This window comes from Mustelus asterias, chromosome 13 (assembly GCF_964213995.1).
Source record: "Mustelus asterias chromosome 13, sMusAst1.hap1.1, whole genome shotgun sequence".
NCBI classification, from domain to species: domain Eukaryota; kingdom Metazoa; phylum Chordata; class Chondrichthyes; order Carcharhiniformes; family Triakidae; genus Mustelus; species Mustelus asterias.
The window spans coordinates 31323602-31348736 of record NC_135813.1 but is presented as its reverse complement, the minus strand read 5'-3'; the positions used below and the strand labels follow the sequence as shown (position 1 = coordinate 31348736).

Genomic DNA, 25135 nt, shown 5'->3' with positions numbered 1-25135 from the left:
GCAGAGACCATTGTTGCTCACAGTTTCAGTCAGTTGTTGGACTAAGCCTCTGCTAAGTATATGAATTGGAAGGTTCCCATTGTCACCTTCCCCACGATTTTTATGTTAATGGAACTGGCTGTGGAGCTAATTAGAAAAAATAGTGGGCGGCACGGTGGCACAGTGGTTAGCACTGCTGCCTCACAATGCAAGGGACCCAGGTTCAATTCCCGGCTGCGGTCACTGTCTGTGTGGAGTTTGCACATTCTCACCATGTCTGCGTGGGTTTCCTCCGGGTGCTCCGGTTTCCTCCCACAGTCCAAAGATTAGGTAGATTGGCCATGCCTAAATTGCCCCTTAGTGTCAGGGGGACTGGCTAGGGTAAATGCATGGCGTTGTGGGGATGGGGCTGGGTGGGTTTGCGGTTGGTGCAGACACGATGGGCCAAATGGCCTCCTTCTGCACTGTAGGATTCTATGATTCTAACTAGACAGTTAGGATAAAAAGGGTTTGCATCTACTTAATGAACTCGCAACTTACAAGATGCCTTGCAGTCCAGGGACATCAACCGTCAGTTTAAAGTGGCCATGGCAGTGAAACAGAGCAATAAATTGGCCATAAAGGGGTTAAGTTTCCACTCTGAGGGAACTGGCAATTCCAGTGTGACTTGCACCCAAAACCGTGCTAGTTTTGTAAAGCGTGAACCGTGATTCTACTCCGAACCATTTGCGTTTTGCCAGAAACAAAATCTGTCATGGTCCAGTACAATTGGACCGTGATTTAAACACATGTTTTTTTTAATTTAGGAGTGATAGCTGGATAAAATTTAATGAATGCAGCTGAAAATTGATTTATCACAGCAGCATTAGCATTTTAAATCATGGAATCAATCCAGGACCTGTGAAGATCTAACCGACCTTTCAGAATTTAAAACAAGATTTGGCGACAATATCAGTTAGAATCATAGAATTATAAGAGCATAAGAACATAAGAAATAGGAGCAGGAGTAGGCCATCTAGCCCCACGAGCCTGCCCCGCCATTCAATGAGATCATGGCTGATCTGAAGTGGATCAGTTTCACTTCCCCGCCTGATCCCTATAAACCCCTAATTCCCTTACCGATCAGGAATCCATCTATCCGTGATTTAAACATATTCAATGAGGTAGCCTCCACCACCTCAGTGGGCAGAGAATTCCAGAGATTCAACACCCTCTGAGAGAAGAAGTTCCTCCTCAACTCTGTCCTAAACTGACCCCCCTTTATTTTGAGGCTGTGCCCTCTAGTTCTAGTTTCCTTTCTCAGTGGAAAGAATCTCTCCATCTCTACCCTATCCAGCCCCTTCATTATCTTATAGGTCTCTATAAGATCCCCCCTCAGCCTTCTAAATTCCAAATTATAGAATCCCTACAGTGCAGAAGGAGGCCATTCGGTCCATCGAGTCTCCACCGAAGCTTTGACAGGGTACCTTACCCAGGTCTGCTCCCCCGTCCTATCCCCATAAGCCCGCACAGTTACCATAGTTAATCCATCTAACCTACACATCTTGGGACCCTAAGGGGCAATTTACCATGGCCAGTCCGCCTAACTGTGGGTTTCCTCCCACAGTCCAAAGATGTGCGGGTTAGGTTGATTGGCCAGGTTAAAAATTGCCCCTTAGAATCCTGAGATGCGTAGGTTAGAGGGCTTAGCGGGTAAATATGTGGGGGTAGGGCCTGGGTGGGATTGTGGTCGGTGCAGACTCGATGGGCCGAATGGCCTCCTTCTGCACTGTAGGGTTTCTATGATCTATGAACCTGCACATCTTTGGACTGTGGGATAAAACTGGAGGAAACCCACGCAGCCATGGGGAGAACATGTTGTTCTTTAGTAAATTAGAAAAGTAATTCAAAACTTTTAAAAATAGACCTATTAGTGTCCTTGAAAAAAAATCATGCTTAACTTTTGGAGACTTCTTGAAGGCCAGCTGTAAATAAACCCCATTACTGGAAACTCAGTGGTTGAGACATGCCTCAAGGCAACACTAGTGTATAAGATCACAAAAAACGTGGGTTGAACTGTACACAATATGTGCCTACAATTCGATGACGTTATCTGCCACTTACACCAATATAGAACTAATTGTGCCAGGAAAAATCAGTAGATTTACAACAAAGCTTCAGGTCAATATATTTTAAAATGTCTCGATGAACATCCTAATGCATTTTCGAATGTAACAATTTGATTATTTTGCTACCTACTTTACGGCATGATCAGCTCTGACCTCAGCCTGACCCTGCAGCTGGGAAGACCCCTACAGGTGTTGACACCTCACTTGCTTCTTCGACCAAATATGGTCCTAATTGGCTACCCAACGTTGACAGACTGTTAGCCTCTCCCGCACCCACCCTGCCTCAGGCAAGATTGCTTGGAGGAGGGGACACATCGGATAGATGCCATGACACACTCTTTTCCACTTTTATTCCCTGTCCTACCTCCTAACCAGTCTCCAAGAATAAGATAAAAATTCATCCCTAACTTGTCTGTTCAGGAGGGAACTCTCTATTTTCCTGATGACTAATGTATGTAGTTATTAGCTCTTTTCGCATTTAAAAAAAACCTCAGATCTCATTGATTAAAGATCAGAATCAGCAAAATCTCCCTTTCGTGATTGCAAAACATTCAGCTGTCCAAGAGATTTGCTCAGCGTTTGGCTGGTGTGCAGTGTGAAACCCAAGAGGTGTGAGACGATCACTTCTTGGGAGCATCACACCACAAGGAGGTGAAACCCTAACTCTAAACTCATACTTCCATCAGCGTGAAATGGAAATAGCTTCCCATCAATTCTTAATGCCCCCGTAACTGTTAGTGAAGAGCTAATAGGATTGCTCTCTGGCAGCTAACAGTTTCAGCTTTAAGAGTAGAAGCCGTAATGGTTCCCAGTAATATTATGGTCAAAGGTATACCTCAGCCGATGTGAAGCCGCAATGATGTGAGACTGTCCTCAAGTTGGTGCACGCGCTCACCTTAATCCAAGCTGCACTCAGTTTGGCACGGCAGCACAGTGGTTAGCACTGCTACCTCACAGCGCCAGGGACCGTTCGATTCCAGCCTTGGCTGATCGTTTGTGTGGAGTTTGCACTTTCTCCCCGTGTCTGCATGGGTTTCCTCCGGTTTCCTCCCACAGTCAAAAGATGCGCGGGTTAGCTGGGTTGGTCATGCTAAATTGCCCCTTGATGTGTCCCAAGATGTGTAAATTAGGTAGATCAGCCATGGTAAATGTGTGACAATAATGGGATCCGGCTGGGGGAGGGTGGAGGATCTTGTTAAGGTGCTCTTTCGGAGAGTTGGTGCAGGCGCGATGGACCAAATGGCCTCCTTTTACACTGCAGGGATTTCCTTTGTTCCTGGTTACACTGCATTTGCAGAACAGGCACCACATAAAATTTGTACATGTCACTGTGATACATTGATGCTCCTGTCATGTGGAAAATGTAGAAACTCTTTCGTGTAAATAATGATTATCCGTTATTGTTATGTTAATGACCGATTTGCAAAGATGGTTGAAAGAGAAAAGAAAGCCATTTTTCAGAGCTGCACAAGACTGTGACAAGTGTTGCACCGGTTTCCTTTTCCCCGTCCAGAGAAACTGGCCAGGGTAAGGGTCAGAGTCAGTGCTGAGCCATTGAAGATCCACTGTCAGAGTGTTGAAGAGAAAAACCCACCCTCTGTACTTTAAAATTCCTATCTGCTCAATGTCCACCTGACTGTTTCAGATAAGCCTTCACTATTTATCTGAACTGACAAATGTGTGGTAGTCAATTAAGCTCTGAAAGCTGTGTCAACTGTTACACAATTTGTAACCCATCCATCACACAGGGGTTGACTGGAAAGAGCAATTTCTCAATGGTTGTCACATTATTTATCTTAAGCTGTGCCTTGCTGTGACATGTTAATGCATTTCAATAGCACCTGTGGCTTCAGTGTTTACAACGCACTTGAGACTTTAAAACCACAAGGCTGAGATTAGAGTGATTTAATCATCAGTAATTAATGAATAGCCATTGCAAAAACAGGTCAACATTTTAAATCAATCATCCTGCCATCGACCATCACGTTAGAATCACAGCATTACCCTGGGTCTCTGGATTATTGGTCCAGTTGCAATACCATTATGCTACTGCCTCCCACAGTGGTTAGACACTTCTGCCTCACAGAGCCAGGGGTCCAGGTTCGATTCCCAGCTTGGGTCGCTGTCTGTGCGGAGTCTGCACATTCTCCCCGTGTCTGCGTTGGTTTCCTCCGGGTGCTCCGGTTTCCTCCCACAGTCCGAAAGACGAGTTGGTTAGGTGCATTGGCCATGCTAAATTCTCCCTCAGTGTACCTGAACAGGCGCCGGGGTGTGACGACTCGGGGATTTTCACAGTAACTTCATTACAGTGTTAATGTAAGCCTACTCGTGACACTAATAAATAAACATTACAACTTTAAACTAGAATCATAGAAATAGAATCATTGAATCCCTACAATGCAGATGCAGACCATTCAGCCCATCAAGCCTGCGCCAACAACAATCCCACGCAGGCCTTATCGCTGTAACTCCACGCATTTACCCTGCTGATCCCCCTGACACTAAGGGGCAATTTAGCACGGCCAATCAAACGAACCACATCTTTGGAATGTGAGAGGAAACCGGAGCACCCAGAGGAAACCCATGCAGACATGGGGAGAATGCGTAAAGTCCACATAGTCACCCGAGGCTGGAATTGAACATGGGTCCCTGGCGCTGTGAGGCAGCAGTGCTAATCACTCTGTCACCGTGCCACCATCAAGGATAGCATTTAGATGACAGTTAGATGGCAGCATTTTTGATATCTCTGTTTAATTTGATTGCCACAACATGTTTGCGAATGGAATCGCTGATTTTTGTTCCAAATGTGTGAAGGATTGCAAAATGTCACGCTGGTTAGTGATGATAAACGGGTTCCTTTCACATTTTCTTTCCTTGATTTCTTACAGATAAATTCAGCCGAGGAGGAACCAAAGTTTTCACGTCTTATTGCTCTTTGTTACATCCGTAAACAAAATTGACTGCACTAAATAGGAAGATCACAAACCACCAAAATGGGGCTTAAGTGGCACATTTTAGTTTGTCTTGTGACAGCTATTTTGGTGGAACAAACCCATGAGGGACTCATTAAGAAAGTCATTAGGCAGAGGAGAGACATTGTGCAGCCAAAAGAAGAAAATATCACTTTACCAGTTGGCACACAACCTATCAACTTCAACCATGTCTACAACATCAATGTTCCTCTTGGCTCTCTCTGCTCAGTGGACCTGGAGTCCCCTGATGGCATTGCAAGACCCAAAGCTGACTCCAGTGACCAACACATAGAGCACACTGTCGATGGCGAAAATCAAATTGTCTTCACTCATCGAATCAATATCCCACGTCAAGCCTGCGGCTGTGCAGCAGGGCCAGACATCCGTGACTTGCTCAACAGGTTAGAGACTTTGGAAGGTCATGTCTCGTTATTGCGTGATCAGTGTGCCAATGGAGCATGCTGTGGAAATGGTGCACAGCAAGGAACAGGTATGAAAGTAGTAACTATGTGAAATAGTTAAATAATTGTGGGTGCATATACTATGTCACCAATGTAAACAGAAAGTTGTGCCATATTTACCTCGATATATTAATATATATACACACTTGTGTTACCACAAGTAGTTGGTATATATTTAATCTCAGGTTAAGAGTAAATTATTACAATATTTTTGGCATATTAGAACAGATAAAATTGTGATGTCCAAACAAACTAGACATTATTAAAACAAATTAATATCATTAAAGCCCATCGGTCTTAGTTGCCTACTTTATATAAAGAATGTCATATTGTACACTAATAAACATTTTTGCTCAGGTCGTATTGACGTGAAACCTTTCTGCGGTGCACATGGAAACTACAGTACAGATACCTGTGGCTGTTTATGTAACCCAGGCTGGAAAGGAACAAATTGCACAGAACCTGACTGCCCAGAAAACTGCAATGAAAGAGGCACCTGCGTGGACGGCAAGTGTTTGTGTGAAGAAGGTTTTATTGGTGAAGACTGTAGCATTGAACTATCCTGCCCTAATGACTGCAGCGATCAAGGCAAGTGTATAAATGGGGTGTGTCATTGCTTTGATGGTTACACAGGAGACGACTGTAGCCGGGAGCTGTGTCAGTTTGACTGCGGTAAATATGGAACCTGTATTGGTGGAGTTTGCGTCTGTGATGAAGGTCACACAGGTGAAGATTGCAGGGCAAAGCTCTGTCCCAACAACTGCAGTGGCCAAGGCATTTGTAGCAATGGACAGTGTATCTGCGATGAAGGCTTAACTGGAGAAGATTGTAGGGATCTGGCCTGTCTTAACAACTGCTATAACCGTGGCCGCTGTGTAGATGGAGAGTGTATCTGTGATGAAGGTTTTACGGATCAGGACTGTTCAGAAATTATTTGCCCTCACGATTGTTATGACCGTGGCCGTTGTATCGAAGGTGTCTGTTACTGTGATGAAGGTTTCACTGGTGAAGATTGTGGAGAGCTTGTCTGTGTTAACAACTGCAGTAACAATGGCCTCTGTGTCAATGGGCAGTGTGTCTGCAATGAAGGCTACACGGGGGAAGAATGTAGTGAATGGGATTGCCTGAACAACTGCAACGATCGTGGAAACTGTGTCGATGGAGAGTGCATCTGTAATGAGGGCTTCACTGGAGAAGATTGTGGTGAATTGACCTGCCCAAACAACTGTAACCATCGTGGGCACTGCGATGATGGACACTGTGTCTGTGATGAAGGCTTCACAGGAGAAGACTGCAGCGAACTCCTCTGTCCAAACAATTGCAACAATGTCGGCCGCTGTGTCAATGGACGGTGCATCTGTAACTATGGTTTCACTGGAGGTGACTGTGGTGAATTAGCTTGCCCAAACAACTGCAACAACCGAGGTCGCTGCGTCAGTGGTCAGTGTATCTGTGAGGAGAGCTATTCAGGAGAGGACTGCGGTGAGCTGATTTGCCCGAATGACTGCTACGACCGTGGGCAATGTGTCGATGGCCAATGCATCTGTGAAGAAAGTTTCACAGGCGAAGACTGTGGTCAGCTAGCCTGTCCAAACAACTGTAACAACCGTGGCCACTGTGTCAATGGTCAGTGCGTCTGTGATGATGGTTTTACTGGCGAGGACTGCAGTGAACTAGCCTGTCCTAACAACTGCAATAACCGTGGCCAGTGTGTCAATGGGCAGTGTGTCTGTGATCCAAATTACTCAGGCCTAGATTGTGCAGGCTTGGCCTGTCCCAACAACTGCAATGACCGTGGGAGTTGTGTTGATGGTCGATGCGTCTGTGATGAAGGCTACATGAAAGAAGACTGCTCTGCCGGTAAGTGAAACCAACTATTTCTTTCCAGTTGGCTTGTCATAGACAAGTATCTATTTCATTCAAAATCTATCTTCTTTATTAACTTTAATTGCATTGCAGGAATTCATACCAGTATCTACTAACAGGAATGTTGGGCAGTAACTCAATGCATTCAACTGTGCCTAACTGTCCATTATTTACAACACAAAAGAGATATGAATTATATTTTACATGTCTAATGATCTGAGGTGTTATGGTTTCATAACGTAGATCTTAAAAGCTGAAAATAAACTGGTCATGTCTCTATTTATTTCAATTCCATTCTGTTGGGTCTGGTTTGTAAATATTTTAGTGTTTAAAATACAGAAAATAAAATATGTAGGAAGTATTAGTGTGTGTAGTATTGGCGACACAGTGGTTAGCATGGCTGGCTGCCTCACAACTCCAGGGACCCGGGTTCAATGCTGGCTTTGGGTGGCTGTGACTGTGTGGATTTTGCACGTTCTCCTGGGTTTTCTCCGGGTGCTCCGGCTTCTCCCCACACTCCAAAGATGTGCAGGTTCAGTGGGTTGGCCTTGCTCAATAGCCCTTTCGTGTCAGGGGGATTAGCAATGGGTATATCTTTAAATGATTGATCTGATGGTGAAAATCACTGAGGTAAGAGTTACTGTCTGGTTTTGAAATTTGCAAACAAAAAGCTTCCATGTGAATCCAAGAGATTTTTCCATGTGCTTGATAGACATGCCAGAAACTCTGCAGTTGATAAATACAAGTTATACCCAATGGAATGAAACATGACCTTAACCAATCTTTGATGTTCCCAATTAATTTGCGGAGAGCGTCAACAACTGACAAAGTAGTAGCACTGTTTATTTTCTGCAGTCTTCCTGTCTGGGACGTCCAGAGGTTCATGATTTTAAATAAATGAATTGGACAATTATCATTTCTTTCATTCCTGTGGTGTGACACATCATTCTTCTCAGTCAAAACTATTTATTATAATGAAAGCAGTATAATTGCGGATACTGGAAATCTGGAATAAAAACAGAAAATGCTAGAAAAACCCATCGGATTTGGCAGCATCTGATGAGGGAGAAACAGAGTCGTTGGGCTGTATTTTCTGGCCTCGCTCGTCCCGAAACTGAAAAGTCCCACCTGAGGTCATTGCACCTTTCCATGTTCTGCCCCTCGCCCGCTCCAATTCCCGTGGCGGGCAGGATGTTAAAATTCCGGCCGATGTTTTGAGTCCATTATGACTCTTCTTTGGAGCGAGAGAGAGCTTTTTTAAAGTTTAAAGTTTATTTATTAGGGTCACAAGTAGGCTTACATTAACACTGCAATGAAGTTACTGTGAAAATCCCCTAGTCGCCACACTCCGGCGCCTGTTCGGGTTCACTGAGGGAGAAGTTAGCATGGCCGATGCACTTAACTAACCAGCATGTCTTTCGGACTGTGGGAGGAAACCGGAGCACCCGGAGGAAACCCATGCAGACACAGGGAGAACAAGCAGACTTGTAGAAATGTGATAGATTTAGGGGAAGGGGCAAATGGAGCAAAATAGAAGGTTAGGGATAGGAAGAATGTGGAGGAGATTAAATGACAAATATGTTGCGGAACACAAGACAAAAAGAGGGGTGATGACAGTATTAAAGGTTGAAAGTCCAGCGTAGATGTTCATAGCAGAATAAAGGTCAGCACCATCTGAAGATAAAATAGCAGAACATGTTACTAGCAGAAAAGGCAGCGCTGCCTGAAAGCAAAAACAAAGATGCAGTCTGGCACTTGGAGAAAGAAAAATTAAAATGAAGGACAGAGTTCATGGTCCAGAAGTTGGTTTTCAACTATTTATTCCCTTTTGTACTTTATCTAACCTTTCTCCTCTTTACCCATGACTGCTGTCCCCTATCATTGCGAAGTACACTTTATGAAGGGGATATTCCCCATGTCACTTTTTTTTCTCCACGCATGCAAGCCATGAGAGGCCATTGGAGTGGTTTTGGGGGAGTACCTTGGCATGGGTACATTTGGAACCGTAGGAGTTTGGGAAGGTGTAAATACCTTGTCATGGGGACATGAGGGGCCATGGAGGTGGAGGCGTACCTCGGCTGTGGGGGAGGGCGAGGGGGCATGAGGAGAAGGTTTTGGATTTACCTCTCAGGCATCATGAAACATGACTCTTTGAAATGCTGGCCGAACTCTATAAAAATGGCGGAGGCCTAGAACATACCTCCGCAATGGAGCCGGTAGGTAGGGATCACAGAGAACTCAAACCAACCCACACCCTTAAAAGCCACTCCTGAAAATCGACAACCCGAGAAATGGGGTTGGGAATCCTGGAATTGGATCCTGGCTGCCATTTTTAAAGGGTGTCTGAGTCATTCCCGACTCGGCGACAATCCAGCCCCTAATGCCATCCAAAATGAGGAAATAAACACCCGGCTCAAGAAAATTAGGCTTTGTGGCCTAGTTTTAGAACAATTCGGTGAGTCCTAGATATTCCTTTGAATTGATAAAGCAATATAAAGATAAGTTATATTCTCTGGAATGATATCAATAAATTTTGAAATATCCTCAGAATACGTGGAATTAAAACTTGGAATTGGGCCACGAGACCCACAGACCAGGTAGGATCTACTGTACCTTCAGTGAAAGCCTAAGCATTTCACCTCTTGAGGGAAATTAAACACTCCCAATCTCAAACAACAGTCAAGAATATGCATCCCATCCTCTTATTTCAATTTCTTTTCATTTTCAGTTTCTCCAGATTTCCATTTCTTCTTAGATAGAATTAATCAACATAGAATTTGCCTGGCATCTTTTCCGCATTTTCACTGCCGTGGGAAAATTGATTTCCTTATCAGTAGTCATGCTATTTTTGTATCTTTGCAACTCTCCCATCACCAGCTCCCTCCTCTCCCTCGAGCCAATTCTACACTCAGACAAAACTGAAACGACGATTTTCTGAAATCTATAATGTCCGCACCTGCCTGGATCATGTCACCAGCTTCTCCAGTCACCAGTTCTCATCTTCTGAGACATGGGTTGCAGGGTGGGGGACAGGGGAGGCCTCTCCATAATCAAGGGCATCAAATGTGGAATGAACTTTGTCATTCTCCTTGCCATACATCAGCATCAAGACCACAAGAACAGCTTGCTACGATCTGGAATGCACTGCCTGCAAGGATGGTGAGAAGCAGGTTTAATTGTGGCATTCAAAATAGAACTCGAAAAAATGTGCGGGGCCATGGGAGAAAGAGCAGGGGTGTGAGACTAATTAGATAGCACAGCCAATGATCCTCTGCAGCCAAGATGGGCCACTGTGTATTGTCACTCTGTGACTTCATGACAATACTGATGGGCCTCACTGATAATTAACACAATGACTATTTATTTTGAGTTATGTTTGAAGAGTGTGTATTCCTCACAAAGAGGATTTTCCTCAGAAAACGGATGCTAATTTCATTTTAACGGAGAAAACAACTTGAGTAACATATTTACCCATTTGAAATCCACCTTACTTTTAATTTGGAATCACAGAATCTCTACAGTGCAGAAGGATGCCATTCAACCCCTCAAGACTGCACTGACTCTCTGACAGAGGGTGGGATTTTCCGGCCGCGCTAGTCCCAAGACCGGAAAATCCCGCCCAAGGTCAATGGACCTTTGTATGTTCTGCCCCCCCCGCTCACTACGATTCCCGTGGTGGGCAGGACAGGAAAATTCCACCCAGAGTGTGGTACTGCACTCCATTTTGGGCACTGGGCCTTTGCCCAAATTTCTTATAGAGTCATACAGTGCAGAAAAGGCCTTTCGGCTCGAGTCAGCACCAACAATATCTACCACTAAAGGTGCTCTAATCCCATTTTCATATAATCATAGAATCCATACAGTGCAGAAGGAGGCCACTCGGCCCATCAAGCCTGCACTGACAACAATCCCACCCAGGCCCTATCCCTGTAAGCCCCAGTATTTACCTTGCTAGTCCCCCTGACACTAAGGGGCAATTGAGCATGTCCAATCAACCTAACTTGCACATCTTTGGACTATAACCCTCAATTTAGAAATTTTGCTTGAAGGCGGAATTGTAAGCAGTTTTAACCTTTATTTATTTCAGTATTTTCTGTGTTAAAAACTTTACCACATGATTTGTTTCTCCCTGTAGTTTCAGCTCCCAAGAACCTTAAGGTGACTGAAGTGGATCCTAAAACTGTGGACCTCGAGTGGGAAAATGAAGTCCGAGTAAATGAATACCTTATTACCTATGCCCCGACTACCCCTGGTGGAATACAATTGGAAATAAGTGTACCTGGAGACCAAATGTCCTCGACCATCCATGGACTGGAGCCGGGGGTTGAATATTTAATCAACGTTTATGCTATCCTTAACAACCAGAAGAGCATCCCTGTCAGTGCCAGAATAGCAACACGTGAGTACTGCCAATCTCTGCAAGAATGTTCATTTGTATATTGGAGCCTGTGAACAACAAACTTGCCAGAAAATCCCGCCTGAGTTATTTTGTGAAGTAACAAATCATTTTGGAAAAAAAAGCTCTAAGTTTGCATTGATAATCAAATAGCAATTCTGATGTGTTGTAGCAAGGTGTATGCATCTCAGAGGACTCACAGGGTGATCAGTCTGATAAACTTTTTATGGTGGCGTCAGCAGAACATTTACTTTGACCTTTTTGGTTTTCATCTTGTGTGCTTTGAAATGTATTGCCCAATTAGTCATATTTCATTCCATTGTGTGTGAATGAACCTGACCTGAGATTCCAATTAGACGGGTAATCGCCCCAAAGAAAGCTCGCTAAGGTGATTGTGAAGGCACCTGCTTTCAACTACAAATCAATAAGCCTTTCCTTTCACAACTAAATTAATTACTGGAAAACTGAACAGAAATGCAGAAACCACCAAGGTTACATATTCTCCAACTACTTGTGTTTCATTGCGACCCATCGGTCATCAGCAGGTAGTGTTCACTCTTAATCAGGAACATTGGTCATGAATATTACTCATTGAAATCAAAAAGTGGGCGAGGTGGCACAATGCGCAGCACTGCTGCCTCTTAGCGCCAGGAATCTGTGTTCGATTCCCGGCTTGGGTCACTGTCTGAACATAAGAACTAGGAGCAGGAGTAGCCCAGCTGGCCCCTCGAGCCTGCTCCACCATTCAATAAGATCATGGTTGATCTTTTCATGGACTCAGTTCCACTTACCCGCCCACCCACCCTTAATTCCTTTACTGATTACAAATCTATCTATCTTTGCCTTGAAGACATTCAATGAGGCAACCTCAACTGCTTCATTGGGCAGGGAATTCCGTAGATTCACAACCCTTTGGATGCGGAACCTATACATTCTCCCTGTGTCTGCGTGGGTTTCCTCCGGGTGCTCCGGTTTCCTTCCACAGTCCGAAAAACATGCTGGTTAGGTGCATTGGCCATACTAAATTCTCCCCCAGTGTACCCGAACAGGAGTATAGCGATTAGGGGGTTTTCACAGTAACTTCATTGCAGTATTAACATAAGCCTACTTGTGACACTAATAAATAAGCTTTAAAAGCCTAGGTTCAAAAGAGCGAAGCATTTTTCATTTGTAAAGTTAAGTTAGCTGAAGGGTATAAGGCGGACCCCGTTTGGAAGATTGGTGACCGACTGCACTAAAGGTTGTACAAGTGACCTCAAGAATCTGAGAAAGAATTCAACATTTCAGGCATTCTCAGTTCTTTCTGTAACCTTGGACCTACATTTTCCAGCTGCTACCCCCCTCTCCCCCAGCTGCAGGCTGCAGTTGAAAGTTGTGGTATTGATCTTCTAGCATTGAATTGAATTCCTGAGATGGATATACCTTGCAAATTACTTTTTATGCGATGTCAGCAAGAATAAGTGAATCAAAAGTGCAACATAGAAACGATTCACGCTGGAATTATTGATTAGATTGATGTCAAAATCAATGCAAAGCGATAGCAATCTGCAGCACATATTTCACATGAAGATTGATTTTCGGGTCTGGTTGTTTGAATAAAGCCACTTTCAGATTAAATATTTAAGGGTTATTTTTTAACATGTGCCTTATCTTTCAGACAAGTTCCTTACCAACAACTTAGATCAAAGAGAATAAAAAAATCGAGTTCTTACTTTTAGTCTTTAGAGTAATTTGAACATGTATGCCAGCAACACTTCCCAAAAATGTTGCTGAAAAGCTTGTCCTAAGTTGATAGTCATGCCAACTCTATCATTTTACCAACCTCAAAACAGACCATTTTGCAGCCAGTGTGCCAATGTAAAATCATTGAATTCCTACAGTGCAGGAAGAGGCCATTCGGCCCATTGAGCCTGCACCAACAACAATCCCACCCAGGCCCTATCCTCGTAACCCCATGTATTTACCCTGTTAATCCACCTGACGCCAAGGGGCAATTTACCACGGCCAAGCAACCAGTTCTTTTTGGACTGTGGGAGGAAACACACGCAGACACGGGGAGAATGTGCTGACCCCACACAGACAGTCACCCCAGGCCGGAATTGAGCCCGGGTTCCTGGCACTGTGAGGCAGCAGCGCTAACCACTGTGCCACCCTGCCGTCCTCTTAAATCACATTGAAGTTCAAGACAATTGCTGGAAGCTAGTTCTGCTCTCAATCTAGAATTGCTCTGATGGAAATGATCCGTTTTCTGTGACGTTCTAACTTTCTAAAATTAATTCCTGCCTCCCTGCAGATCTACCCACTCCTGATGGTTTAAGATTCAAGTCTATCCGTGAGACCACAGTAAGTGTGGAGTGGGAACCTTTGGACATTCTGTTTGATAGCTGGGAGATCATTTTCAAAGCCCCGGTAAGTTACATGTTACAACTCTAAGGCCACAAGACATGAGGATGATTGCCAGTGTGTTACTGATTTCTTATAGCATGAGACAAATTTATTGATTAGTTCTGATGCCAGTATTTGGTTGATAATTGTACACGTTAATTATCCAATATTGCTTTTGCTAATTCCATGTGAAATGAGATCCTGGATCATTTGTTGTGATCTAAAGTGAATTATGTGTTTCTTCTTTGGTATGGAATGAAAATCAAGAAAGCGTCCACTTTTGTCACCTTGACTTCAGAAGCAAGGCATATTAGTGTGTGTGTGTGTGTGGAGGGAAGAGTGGAGGTGGGGGGGGGGGGGGGGGGGGCTGGTTGGGATGGAACAGAGGGAAACAGGGCTAATGTTGAGGAGGTGGAATTGCATGGGAGGGGAAGGGTGGGTGGGCAGCAGGGCTACCCACCCTTATGAGGCTTGTGGTGCCATCATCGGAGACATCTGAGGCCAATCAAGGGAGGCTGAGTGGAATTTTCCAATAGACCTCCAGACTCCTTGCAGGCAGCAGGGGCTGTTCTCCTATGGGCAGGATGACGGGGTCCAGGGCTCCAAGCAGACTTTGATTGGGTGGCACGGTGGCAGAGTGGTTACCACTGTTGCCTCACAGCACCAGGGACCCAAGTTTAATTCCAGCCTCAGGTCACTGTCTGTGTGGAATTTGCACATTCTCCCTGTGTCTGCGTGGGTTTCCTCCGGGTGCTCTGGTTTCCTCCCACTGTCCAAAGATGTGCTGGTTAGGTTGATTGGCCATGCTAAATTGTCCCTAGTATCATGGTGGGGCGGGGGGGGGGGGGGGGCGGTGTTAGCAGGATGAATGTGTGGGGTTACGGGAATAGGGCCTGGGTGGGATTGTGGTCTGTGCAGACTCGATGGGCCACCCAAGATGCCGTTAGGAAGAAAGTTCCAGGATTTTGATCCAATGACAGTGAAGGAACAGCAATATAGTCCCAAGTCAGGATGGTGAGTGACTTGGAGGGGAACTTGCTGGTGATGGTGTTCTCATGCATCTGCTGCCTTTGTCCTTCTAGGTGGTAGAGTTTGCAGGTTTAGAACGAGCTCTCAAAAGAGCTTTGATGAGTTGCTGCTGTATATCTTGTATATAATGCCCATTGCTACCACTGTGTGTGATGGTGGAAGGAGTGAATGCTCAGGTTGGTCGATGGGGTACCTGTCAAACTGGCTGCTTTGTCTTGGATGATGTGGAGCTTCTTGAGTGTTGCTGGAGTTGCACTCATCCAGGCAAGTGGCGAGTATTCCATCGCACCCCTGACTTTTGCCTTATAAATGGTGAACCAGGCTTTGGGGTGACCAGGTGAGTTACTCGCTGCAGAATTCCCAGTCTCTGACCTGTTTTTGTAGCTGCAGTATTCATAAGACTATAAGAAACTGGAGTAAGAGTATGCCCATCATGTCTGCTACACCATTCAGTGAGATCGTGACTGCTCTGATTCCGACCTTAACTCCACCTTCCTGCCTGCCCCCTTTGACTCTGCTGTCAAAATTTCGTCTCCCTCAGCCTTGAACATATTCAGTGAACCAACCTCCACTGCTCTCATGGGTAAAAAAATTCCAAAGATTAACAACATTCTGAGAGAAGAAGTTCCTCATCTCTATCTAAAATAGGAGACCCTTTATTTTGAAACTGTGCTTCTGGTTCTATATTCCCCCCATGAGCAGAAACTCCTTTCAGCTTTTACCCTGTCAAACCCCCTGAAAAGTTTTCATGTTTCAATACAACCACTTCTCATTCTTCTGAACTCCAATGAGTGTGGGCCCAACCTGCTCAACCTTTTTTCATAAGGCAGCAATCCAAAGATGTGCGGGTTAGGTTGATTGGACATGACAAATTGCCCCTAAGTGTTGAGTGGAATTCGCACGGTAAATATGTGGGGGTATGGTGTTAGGGCCCGGGTGGGATTGTGGTCAGTGCAGGCTTGATGGGCCAAATGGCCTCCTTCAGCACTGTAGGGATTCTATGATTCTAACTGTTTCATTCCAGGAATCAACCTTCTCTGAATACATGTAAAGCCCTCCTTAAAGAAGGAGATTAGAACTGTACTCAGTGCTCCAGGTGTGGTCACGCCAATCTCCTGTACATTTGTAGCAAGACTTTTCTACTTACATGTCCCATCCCCCGAGCAATGAAGGCAAATATTACATTTGCCTTCCTAATTACTTGCAGTACCTGCATGATAACTTTTTGTGATTCATATACAATAAGGAAACCCAGATCATTTTGCACTGCAAAATTCTTCAGTCACCTTCAATTTATCTAATATTCTGCTTTTCTGTTCTTCTTGCCAAAGTGGACAATCTCTCATTTTCTCACAGTATACTCCATCTGCCAAATTTTATGTAGCTCGTCAACAGTAACCCCCAAGATGTTGGTTTTGGGGGCTTCAGTGATGGTACATAAGAACATAAGAAATAGGAGTAGGAGTAGGCCATCTAGCCCCTCGAGCCTGTCCCGCCATTCAATAAGATCATGGCTGATCTGATAGTGGTTTAGTTCCACTTACCCGCCCGCTCCCCATAACCCTTAATTCCCTTATTGATCAGAAATCTATGTACCTGTGACTTAAACATATTTAACGAGGTAGCCTCCACTGCTTCAATGGGCAGAGAATTCCAGAGATTCACTACCCTCTGAGAGAAGAAGTTCCTCCTCAACTCTGTCCTAAACTGACTCCCCCTTAGTTTGACGCTGTGTCCTCTACTTCTTGTTTCCTTTCTAAGTGGAAAGAATCTTTCTGCCTCTACCCTGTCAAGCCCCTTCATTATCTTATATGTCTCCATAAGATCTCCCCTCAGCCTTCTAAACTCCCAACGAATACAGACCCAATCTACTCAATCTCTCCGCATAAGCCAACCCCCTCATCTCCGGTATCAACCTGGTGAACCTTCTCTGTACTCCCTCCAAGGCCAATACATGCTTCCACAAATAAGGGGACCAAAATTGCACACAGTACTCCAGTTGCGGCCTCACCAGTACCTTGTACAATTGCAGCAAGACCTCCCTGCTTTTATACTCCATCCCCTTCGCGATAAAGGCCAACATTCCATTTGCCTTCTTGATCACCTGCTGCACCTGCAAACTGAGTTTTTGTGATTCATGCACAAGGACCCTCAGGTCCCTCTGCCCAGTGTTGTAATTTTTCACCATTTAAATAATAGTCCATTTTACTATTATTCCTTCCAAAGTGGATAACCTCACACTTGTCAACGTTATACTCCATCTGCCAGATTCTCGCCCACTCACTCACTCACTTAAAAATGGTAAAAAGAACTAGGAGCAGAAATAGGCAATTCAGCCCCTTGAGCCTGCTCCGCTATTCAATACAATAATGGCTGATCTCATCTCAGTCTCAACTCCACTTTACTGCCAATTCTCCATAACTCTTTAAACCAATAACTAATTAAAAATCTGTCCATCTCCTCCTCAAATTTACTATATTTACCTTCCGTATTGGCTGTGGCTCAGGTGGTAGCATTCACATCTCTGAGTCACAAGGTTCTGGATTCAAATCCCACTCTAGGGCTTAAAGGCAAAAATCAAGGCTGATGCTCCAGTTCCGCACTCCCCCAATGCTGCACTGTCAGAGATGCCGTCCATCAGACAAAGCTTCACACCAAAGGTTCCATCTGCCTGTTTGGGTGGATGTAAATAATCCCACCACACCTATTCAAAGAAGAGCAGGGGAGATAGATATTCCTAACATCCTCACCAATACTTATTCCTCAATTGACATTTCAAAGATAGGTAACTTGTTATTCTCACACTACTGTTCAGGATAGTTTGATGTATGCACCTTGGTTGCCACATTTTCTGTATTACATAGAAACATAGAAGATAGGAGCAGGAGGAGGCCTTCGGGCCTGCTCCGCTCGCCATTCATTATGATCATGGCTGATCGTACAACAATAATAGCCCTTCAAAAAGTATTTCATTGGCTGTAAAATGCTTTGAGATGTCTGGTAGTTGGGAAAAATGGCATATAAATACAAGTATTTCTTTTTTTTTCCATCGCACACTGCTAGTCCTTGCAATTTGGAAGGCTTCTAATAGATCCTGTACTTTTAAAAGCCATCATTAATTAATTCATTTATTTGTGCCACAAGTAGGTTTACATGAAAATCCCCTGGTCGCCACACTCCAGCGCCAGTTTGGGAGAATTTAGCATGGCCAATGCACCTAACCAGCACATCTTTTAAAATGTGGGAGGAAACCGGAGCACCTGGAGGAAACTCTCGCAGAGACGGGGAGAACATGCAGACTCCGCACAGACAGTGACCCAAGCAGGGAATTGAACCCGGGTCCCTCTCATTGCGAGGCAGCAGTGCTAACCACTGTGCCTCCGTGCCACCCACAATTGGGCTGCGAACTGGTCTCCAAGCGAATTAGGGGAGCACCTCCTTAAAAATCATAATGAGTGACACCCAGGAGTGGGTTTGGTACTTGAAACTTTATTCACCCAGGAGGCAGCCCACACCATGTTGTCTTCACTGACACTGGTATTATCAGTGGGATTTTTCCTTTTGAATTACTGGCAAGTATACCTGAACAATGTGTAAATGCAAACCACCCCCCCATCCCGCAACTCTCTTCCTCCTTCATTCAAAATAAATCCAACGATATCATTAAGGTGCTGAATTTTTCTTTTCGAATCAATCCTCACGTATCACTGTCATATTTATTTATTCGCTTGTTGTGCAGACAGCTGTAAAATCTTTGTACATCTGTTCCTGAAAAATGCATGACTAACACTTAGATTTTCACCGTTACATGTTGTAACAGATGACTGTTACAAGATATTTTCTTTCATCAAGTCCGGTAAGCTACAGCTAACATGATGGTGCACCAGAAAATGGTGTTGGATATTTGGATTGAGTAAGTAGAGAGGAATTGTTTTCAATAGCCACAGGGCTTGATGACCGGAGGGCACAGATTTAAGGTGCTTGGCAATGGATGAGACATAGAAGATCCTGAGGGGACTTGACAGGGTGGATGCTGAAAGGATGTTTCTCCATGTGGGACTTGGCTTAAAAATAAAAGATCTCCCACTTAAGATGGGAATGAGGAGAATTTTTTTCTCAAAGGGTTTGTTTTTTTTAATTCATTCGTGGGATATGGGTGTCGCTGACGGGCCAGCATTTATTGCCCATACCTAATTGCCTGAGGGAAGTTGAGAGTCAACCACATTGCTGGGCTCTGGAGTCACATGTAGGCCAGACAGGTAAGGATGGTAGATTTCCTTCCCTAAAGGACATTAGTGAACTAGATGTGTTTTTCTGACAATCGACAATGGTTTCATGGTCATCAGTAGATATTTGATTTCAGATATTTTTTTTATTGAACTCAAATTCCACCATCTGCTATGGTGGGATAAGAACTTGGGTCCCCAAACATTAGCTGAGTTTCTGGATCAATAGTCTAGCGATAATACCACTAAGCCATCGCCTCCCCGGCGAACTCTTTTCCCGAGAGAACGGTGGAGGCAGGGTCATTGAATATGTTGAAGCTGAGTTTCATATGTTCTTGATTGACAATGGAGTTAAAGAGCTTGGGGGGGGAAGGAAGGAGAGTGGAATAGAGACCACAATCAGATCAGCCATTTTCCTATTGAATGGTGGAGCAGGCGCAAAGGGCCAAGTGGCCTGCTCCAGCTCTTAATTCATACGTATGTTTGTTCATATTGAGGAAAAGCTTTATTTAGCAACAATTGGTTAAGATTTGGAATGTGTTGCCTATAGAGTGGTCAAAATGATTCAATAATAGTCTTCAAAAAGGTATTGGATAAATACTTGGAGGAGGAAAGGTTGAAGGGATATAGGAAACAGCAAGGGGTGGGGGGAGTTGTGCGGGGCTTGGGGAGGTGCGGCTGGGGGGTTCAGGGCTGAGGAATGTGCGGCTGGGGGCGGCGCAGTGAGTATACTAACTGTACTGGTCTTTGAAAAAGTCAGCATAGGTGAGCCAAATGGCTTCCTTTTCTGTGTTGCACTGCTCTGTGACTGGGATGTGGGAAGATAAGTAGGCAGCACGGTGGTTAGCACAGCTCCCTGACAGGGCCAGGGACCTGGGTACAATTCCCAGTTTTGGGTGACTGTATAAGAGTTTGCAGGTTCTCCCCATGTCTGCATGGGTTTCCTTCCGCAGTCCAAAAGACGTGCCGGTTAGATATATTGGCTATGCTAAATTCTCCCTCAGTGTACCTGAACAGACGCCGGAGTGTGGCGACTAGGGGATTTTCACAGTAACTTCATTGCAGTGTTAATGTAAGCCTCTTTGTGACACTAATAAATAAAATAAACACTCGAAAGATGTGTAGATTAGGTGGATTGGCCATGGTAAATGTGTAGGGTTACGGAGATAGAGGAGAGGGCCAGGGTGGGATGCTCTTTCGGAGAGTCAGTGCAGACTTGATGGGCCGGATGGTCTCTTTCTGCACTCTCGGGATTCTATGATAAAAAGCAAAAATATGCAAATGTCTGGTTTCCAGAAATAAAAATAAATGAAAGATGCTGAAAACATGCAGAGATTGTTCCAACGGCACCTGAAATGCAAAATGACAGTTAAAGACCTTCCATCGGGCTCAGGTTAAATTTGACACATACATATAATTTTATTCAGTTTTAATATATGTATTTAACACTGTTTCCTTAAACTGAAAGTGGTATTCACAAGGAAATAAAGTGTAATTCAAAATGCATGTCCGTTGGTCCTGCTTATTTTAAGACCATGCTTTATTTTGACCTTTGGAATTTTATTAAGATTAACGTAATGGGGCAGAGAAAACTGAAGAATTAATGGTCTGAATCAAGCCAAGACTTCTGAGTCTGAGGCACCCAACTGTTCCGTATAGCAACAATGTTGTACTGATATCCATGACCAAGCTCCATAAAACGCAATTAATGTAATGCTCGGTCCAGCAATGCAGTAAGATTTATAGGAGTGGCAATCCAGAGAGACTTGAAGAAACAAATGAGAAAATACTGGGAACATTCAGCAGGTTAAGCTTTTAAAGTTTATTAATTGGTGTCACAAGTAGTCTTACATCAACGCTGCAATGAAGTTACTGTGAAAATCCCCCAGCTGCCACACTCCGGCGCATGTTCAGGAACACTGAGGGAGAATTTGGCTTCCGTGGAGTGATATGGAGTTTGGGTTTCCAGCTGATATTTCTCATCAAAACCGGAAGGGGTTTGAGATTTAGTGGCTGGGATTCTCCCGACCTCGTCTGTGGCTGGGATTCTCCAGTCCCGCTGCAGTGAATGGAGATTTGGCTGAGCACCAAATTCTCCGTTCTCGCTCGTATCTGTGGGAAGGTGAACAAGACCAGAGAATTCCGGCCAACATTTTAAAAGTGAGTGTAGAGCTAGGGAAAAGGAGGCATGGGTGGGGGATGGGGTCAGGGGAGGGGGATGGGGTCAGGGGAGGGGGCTGGGGTCAAGGGTGGGGGTGGCGGGTTGCAGTGCAGGTTGGATGGAATGGACAAAAGGGAGGTCTGTGATAGATTAAAGGGTAGTTCTGAGGGCTGAGGGTACAAGGCAAAACAAAAAGCAGGCAATCAGGTCTGTAAAGCGTTAAAGGCTGGGTCCAGAGGAGATGTAAGTGGTTAGAGCAGAACCAACACCAGCATCGACTGTCTGAGAAAATGGGAACACATGCTTCTGATCTCAAGTTTTTACATTCAGTGTGAAGGCTAAAGTGTCTAACCGAAGAATGAGGCGCTATTCCTAGGGTTTGCATCGAGCTTCATTGAAACAGTGTGAGAGGAGGAGGAGAGAAATGTCAGAGTGCAATTGGAATAGATAATTAAATTGGCAAGCGATGAGAAGGTCAATGTCGCACTCGGTAAATTCAGGTTTAAAAAGTGAACATTAAAAGGAAACAAATGAAAAGGTTTGATTGCTTCATGTTTTCTTGAAACATCCAAAGATGTGCGGGTTAGATGGATTGACCATGCTAAATTGACCCTAGTTTCAGGGGGATTAGCAGAGTAAATGTGTGGGGATACGGGAACAGGGCCTGGGTGGGATTGTGGTCAATGCAGACTCAATGGGCCAAATGGCCTCCTTCTGCACTTGTAGGGATTCTATAATTTCATGGTATTGGCAGTGCAATTTTGACTCTAACTTGCCATTTGTCTCCTTTGCACTATAAAGATGATGCTTGTATTACTCAATACAATACTAGGTGATGGCCCAGTGGTATTATCGCTGGACTCTTAATCCAGAAACTCAGTTGATGTTCTAGGGACCCGGGTTCGGATCCCGCCACGGCAGATGGTGGAATTTGAACTCAATAAAAAGGAAATCTGGAATTAAGAATCCACAGATGTCCATGAAACCATTGTCGATTGTCGGAAAAATCCATCTGATTCACTGATGTCCTTTAGGGAAGGAAATCTGCCATTCTTACCTGGTCTGGCCTACATGTGACTCCAGAGCCACACCAATGTGGTTGACTCTCAACTGCCCTTAGGATGGGCAATATGTGCTGGCCAGCTCGATGAAGCTCGATGCAAACCCTAGGAATAGCGCCTCATTCTTCAGTTGGACACTTCACACTTTTAGCCTTCACACTGAATGTAACAACTTGAGATCAGAAGCATGTGTTCCCATTTTCTCAGACAGTCGATGCTGGAGTTGGTTCTGCTCTAACCACTTACAAACAAAAAAGTCCAGATCAAACAGTGGTTGATGGTAATGCGAAATTACTTTTTGGTATTCTTGAATTATTATTATTTAAAATTTCAATCTGGAATCGGGGACAAATCTCTTTCTTTAACAATGACATATGTCTAAAGTAAGTATGATAAATCAACCATAAACTCTATCCTTGTTGCCCACTCATCTATAATGCATTAAAGCAGGGTCATAGAGAAATATTAACTCTCTTTCTCTCTCCACAGACACTGCCCTGCTGAGTTTATCCAGCATTTTCTGCTTTTATTTCATCTTCAAGGCAGCGTTACCAAGCACATTTGGTGTATATCATTGCACTGGGAGGTGGTGGCGTAGTGATTTTGTCACTGGATTACTAATCCAGAGACCCCGGGTAAAACCTGGGGACCCGGGTTCTAATCTCATCACGGCAGATGCTGAATTTTGAATTCAATAAAAAATCTGGAATTAAAAGTCTAATGAAGACCACTGTCATTTGTTGTACAAACCCATCTGTCCTTTCGGGAAGGAAATCTGCCACCCTTACCCGGTGTGGCCTACATGTGGCTCCAGATCCACAACAGTGCGGCTGACTTTCAAATACCCTCTGGAATGGAGGGCAGTTAGGGATGGGCAATAAATGCTGGACCAGCCAGCGACGGCTACATCCCGTCAGTGAATTTTTAAAAACCGGATGGCATCAGAAAATGCCATGCACCAACCACATGTGTCTGGGGTGATGGCTGAAATAATGAAACCAAAGCAATGCAACTCTCACAGTTTCTTTTATGTTTCTTTGCCCTTCTAACCAAACTTCTTGTCATTGCAGAAAGAGGAAAATGGAGAGATTTCCACCAGTCTGAAGCAATCACAAGTATCATTTGTGCAGACTGGCCTGGCTCCGGGAGAGGACTATAAAGTCAGCCTCCATGCTGTGAAAAATAATACTCGTGGCCCAGCAGCTAAAAAAAGACTGACAACAAGTAAGTAAATCAAAATGTGTTACTTTTCCCCTCCACTTGATTGCATTCTAGCTTGTACAACCATTAGTTTGAGTCAGTGCAATAATCAAGTTATACTGCACACTGAGTTGATTAAAGTGGCCTTTAAGTGAATTGTCTCCAAAAGGCCCCTTTCCTTGGCTAATCATGTCACGTAATAGGAACAGGAGTAAGCTATAATGCCTATCGATCCCACTCTGCCATCCAGTAAGATCATGATTAATCTGCTACCACAACACCACTTTCACACCTTATCCTAATCTCCTTTGATTTCCTTCGTGTCCACAAATCTATCAATCTCAGCCTTGGATATAATGGGAGGACGCAGTTGCCTAGTGGCACTATCACTGGACTAGTAATGCAGAGGCCTAGGCTAATACCCAGGGGACACTGGTTCAAATCTCACCATGGTAGCTGGTGGACTTTAAATTCAATTAATAAACTCTGGAACTAAAAGTGATATTCTCAGTAGTGGTGAACATGGGGTGACAGAGTGGTTAGCACTGCTGCTTCACAGTGCCCGGAACCCAGGTTCAATTCCCGACTTGGGTCACTGTCTGTGCAGAGTCTGCATGTTCTCCCCGTATCTGCGTGGGTTTCCTCTGGGTGCTCCGGTTTCCTCCCACAGTCTGAAAGACGTGCTGGCTCGGTGCATTGGTCATGCTAAATTCTCCCTCAGTGTACCCGAACAGGTGCCAGAGTGTGACGACTAGGGGATTTTAACTAACTTTATTGCAGTGTTAATGTAAGCCTACTTGTGACACTAATAAATAAACTTAAACTTAAAAATGAACCTGTCAATGAAAATCCAGCCTCAGAAGTTGTCGTCAGGCAATGATGCCAAACTCTGACAGCTTCACCATCATTGTTCAGGGGATCCGGGTTCGAATCCCGCCACAGTAGCTGGTGGAACTTGAATTCAATAAAAAGTATCTGGAATTCAGAATCTACTGATGACCATGAAACCATTGTCGATTGTCGGAAAAACCCATCTGGTCCTTGAGGGAAGGAAATCTGCCGTCCTTACCCAGTCTGGCCTACATGTGACTCCAGATCCACAGCAATGTGGCTGACTTTCAGCTGCCCTCCAAGGGCAACTAGGGATGGGCAATAAATGCTGGCCGGCCAGTGATGCCCATGTGCCACGAATAAAAAAAAATCACAACTGTAAAATCCAGGCAAGCAAATGATCCTGGATACCAAATGTTACCACAGCTGGTCATAAATGGGAGACTAACCAATGCAGTAA

General features: G+C 44.4%; 1 protein-coding gene across 10 annotated transcripts in view; it reads left to right on the top strand.

The window, feature by feature from the left end:
• The window catches only part of tncb (tenascin Cb), a 360962-nt gene that overhangs the window by 247466 nt on the left and 88361 nt on the right, over positions 1 to 25135 (top strand). For all 10 annotated transcript variants that reach the window (XM_078226647.1, XM_078226655.1, XM_078226653.1 and 7 more), the window contains 5 exons: positions 4976 to 5549; positions 5878 to 7380; positions 11522 to 11785; positions 14076 to 14191; positions 23715 to 23868. In XM_078226647.1, coding sequence (XP_078082773.1) covers positions 5081 to 5549; positions 5878 to 7380; positions 11522 to 11785; positions 14076 to 14191; positions 23715 to 23868 — 2506 coding nt within the window. In that variant the 5' untranslated portion in view covers positions 4976 to 5080. The remainder of the gene's footprint in view (positions 1 to 4975; positions 5550 to 5877; positions 7381 to 11521; positions 11786 to 14075; positions 14192 to 23714; positions 23869 to 25135) is intronic.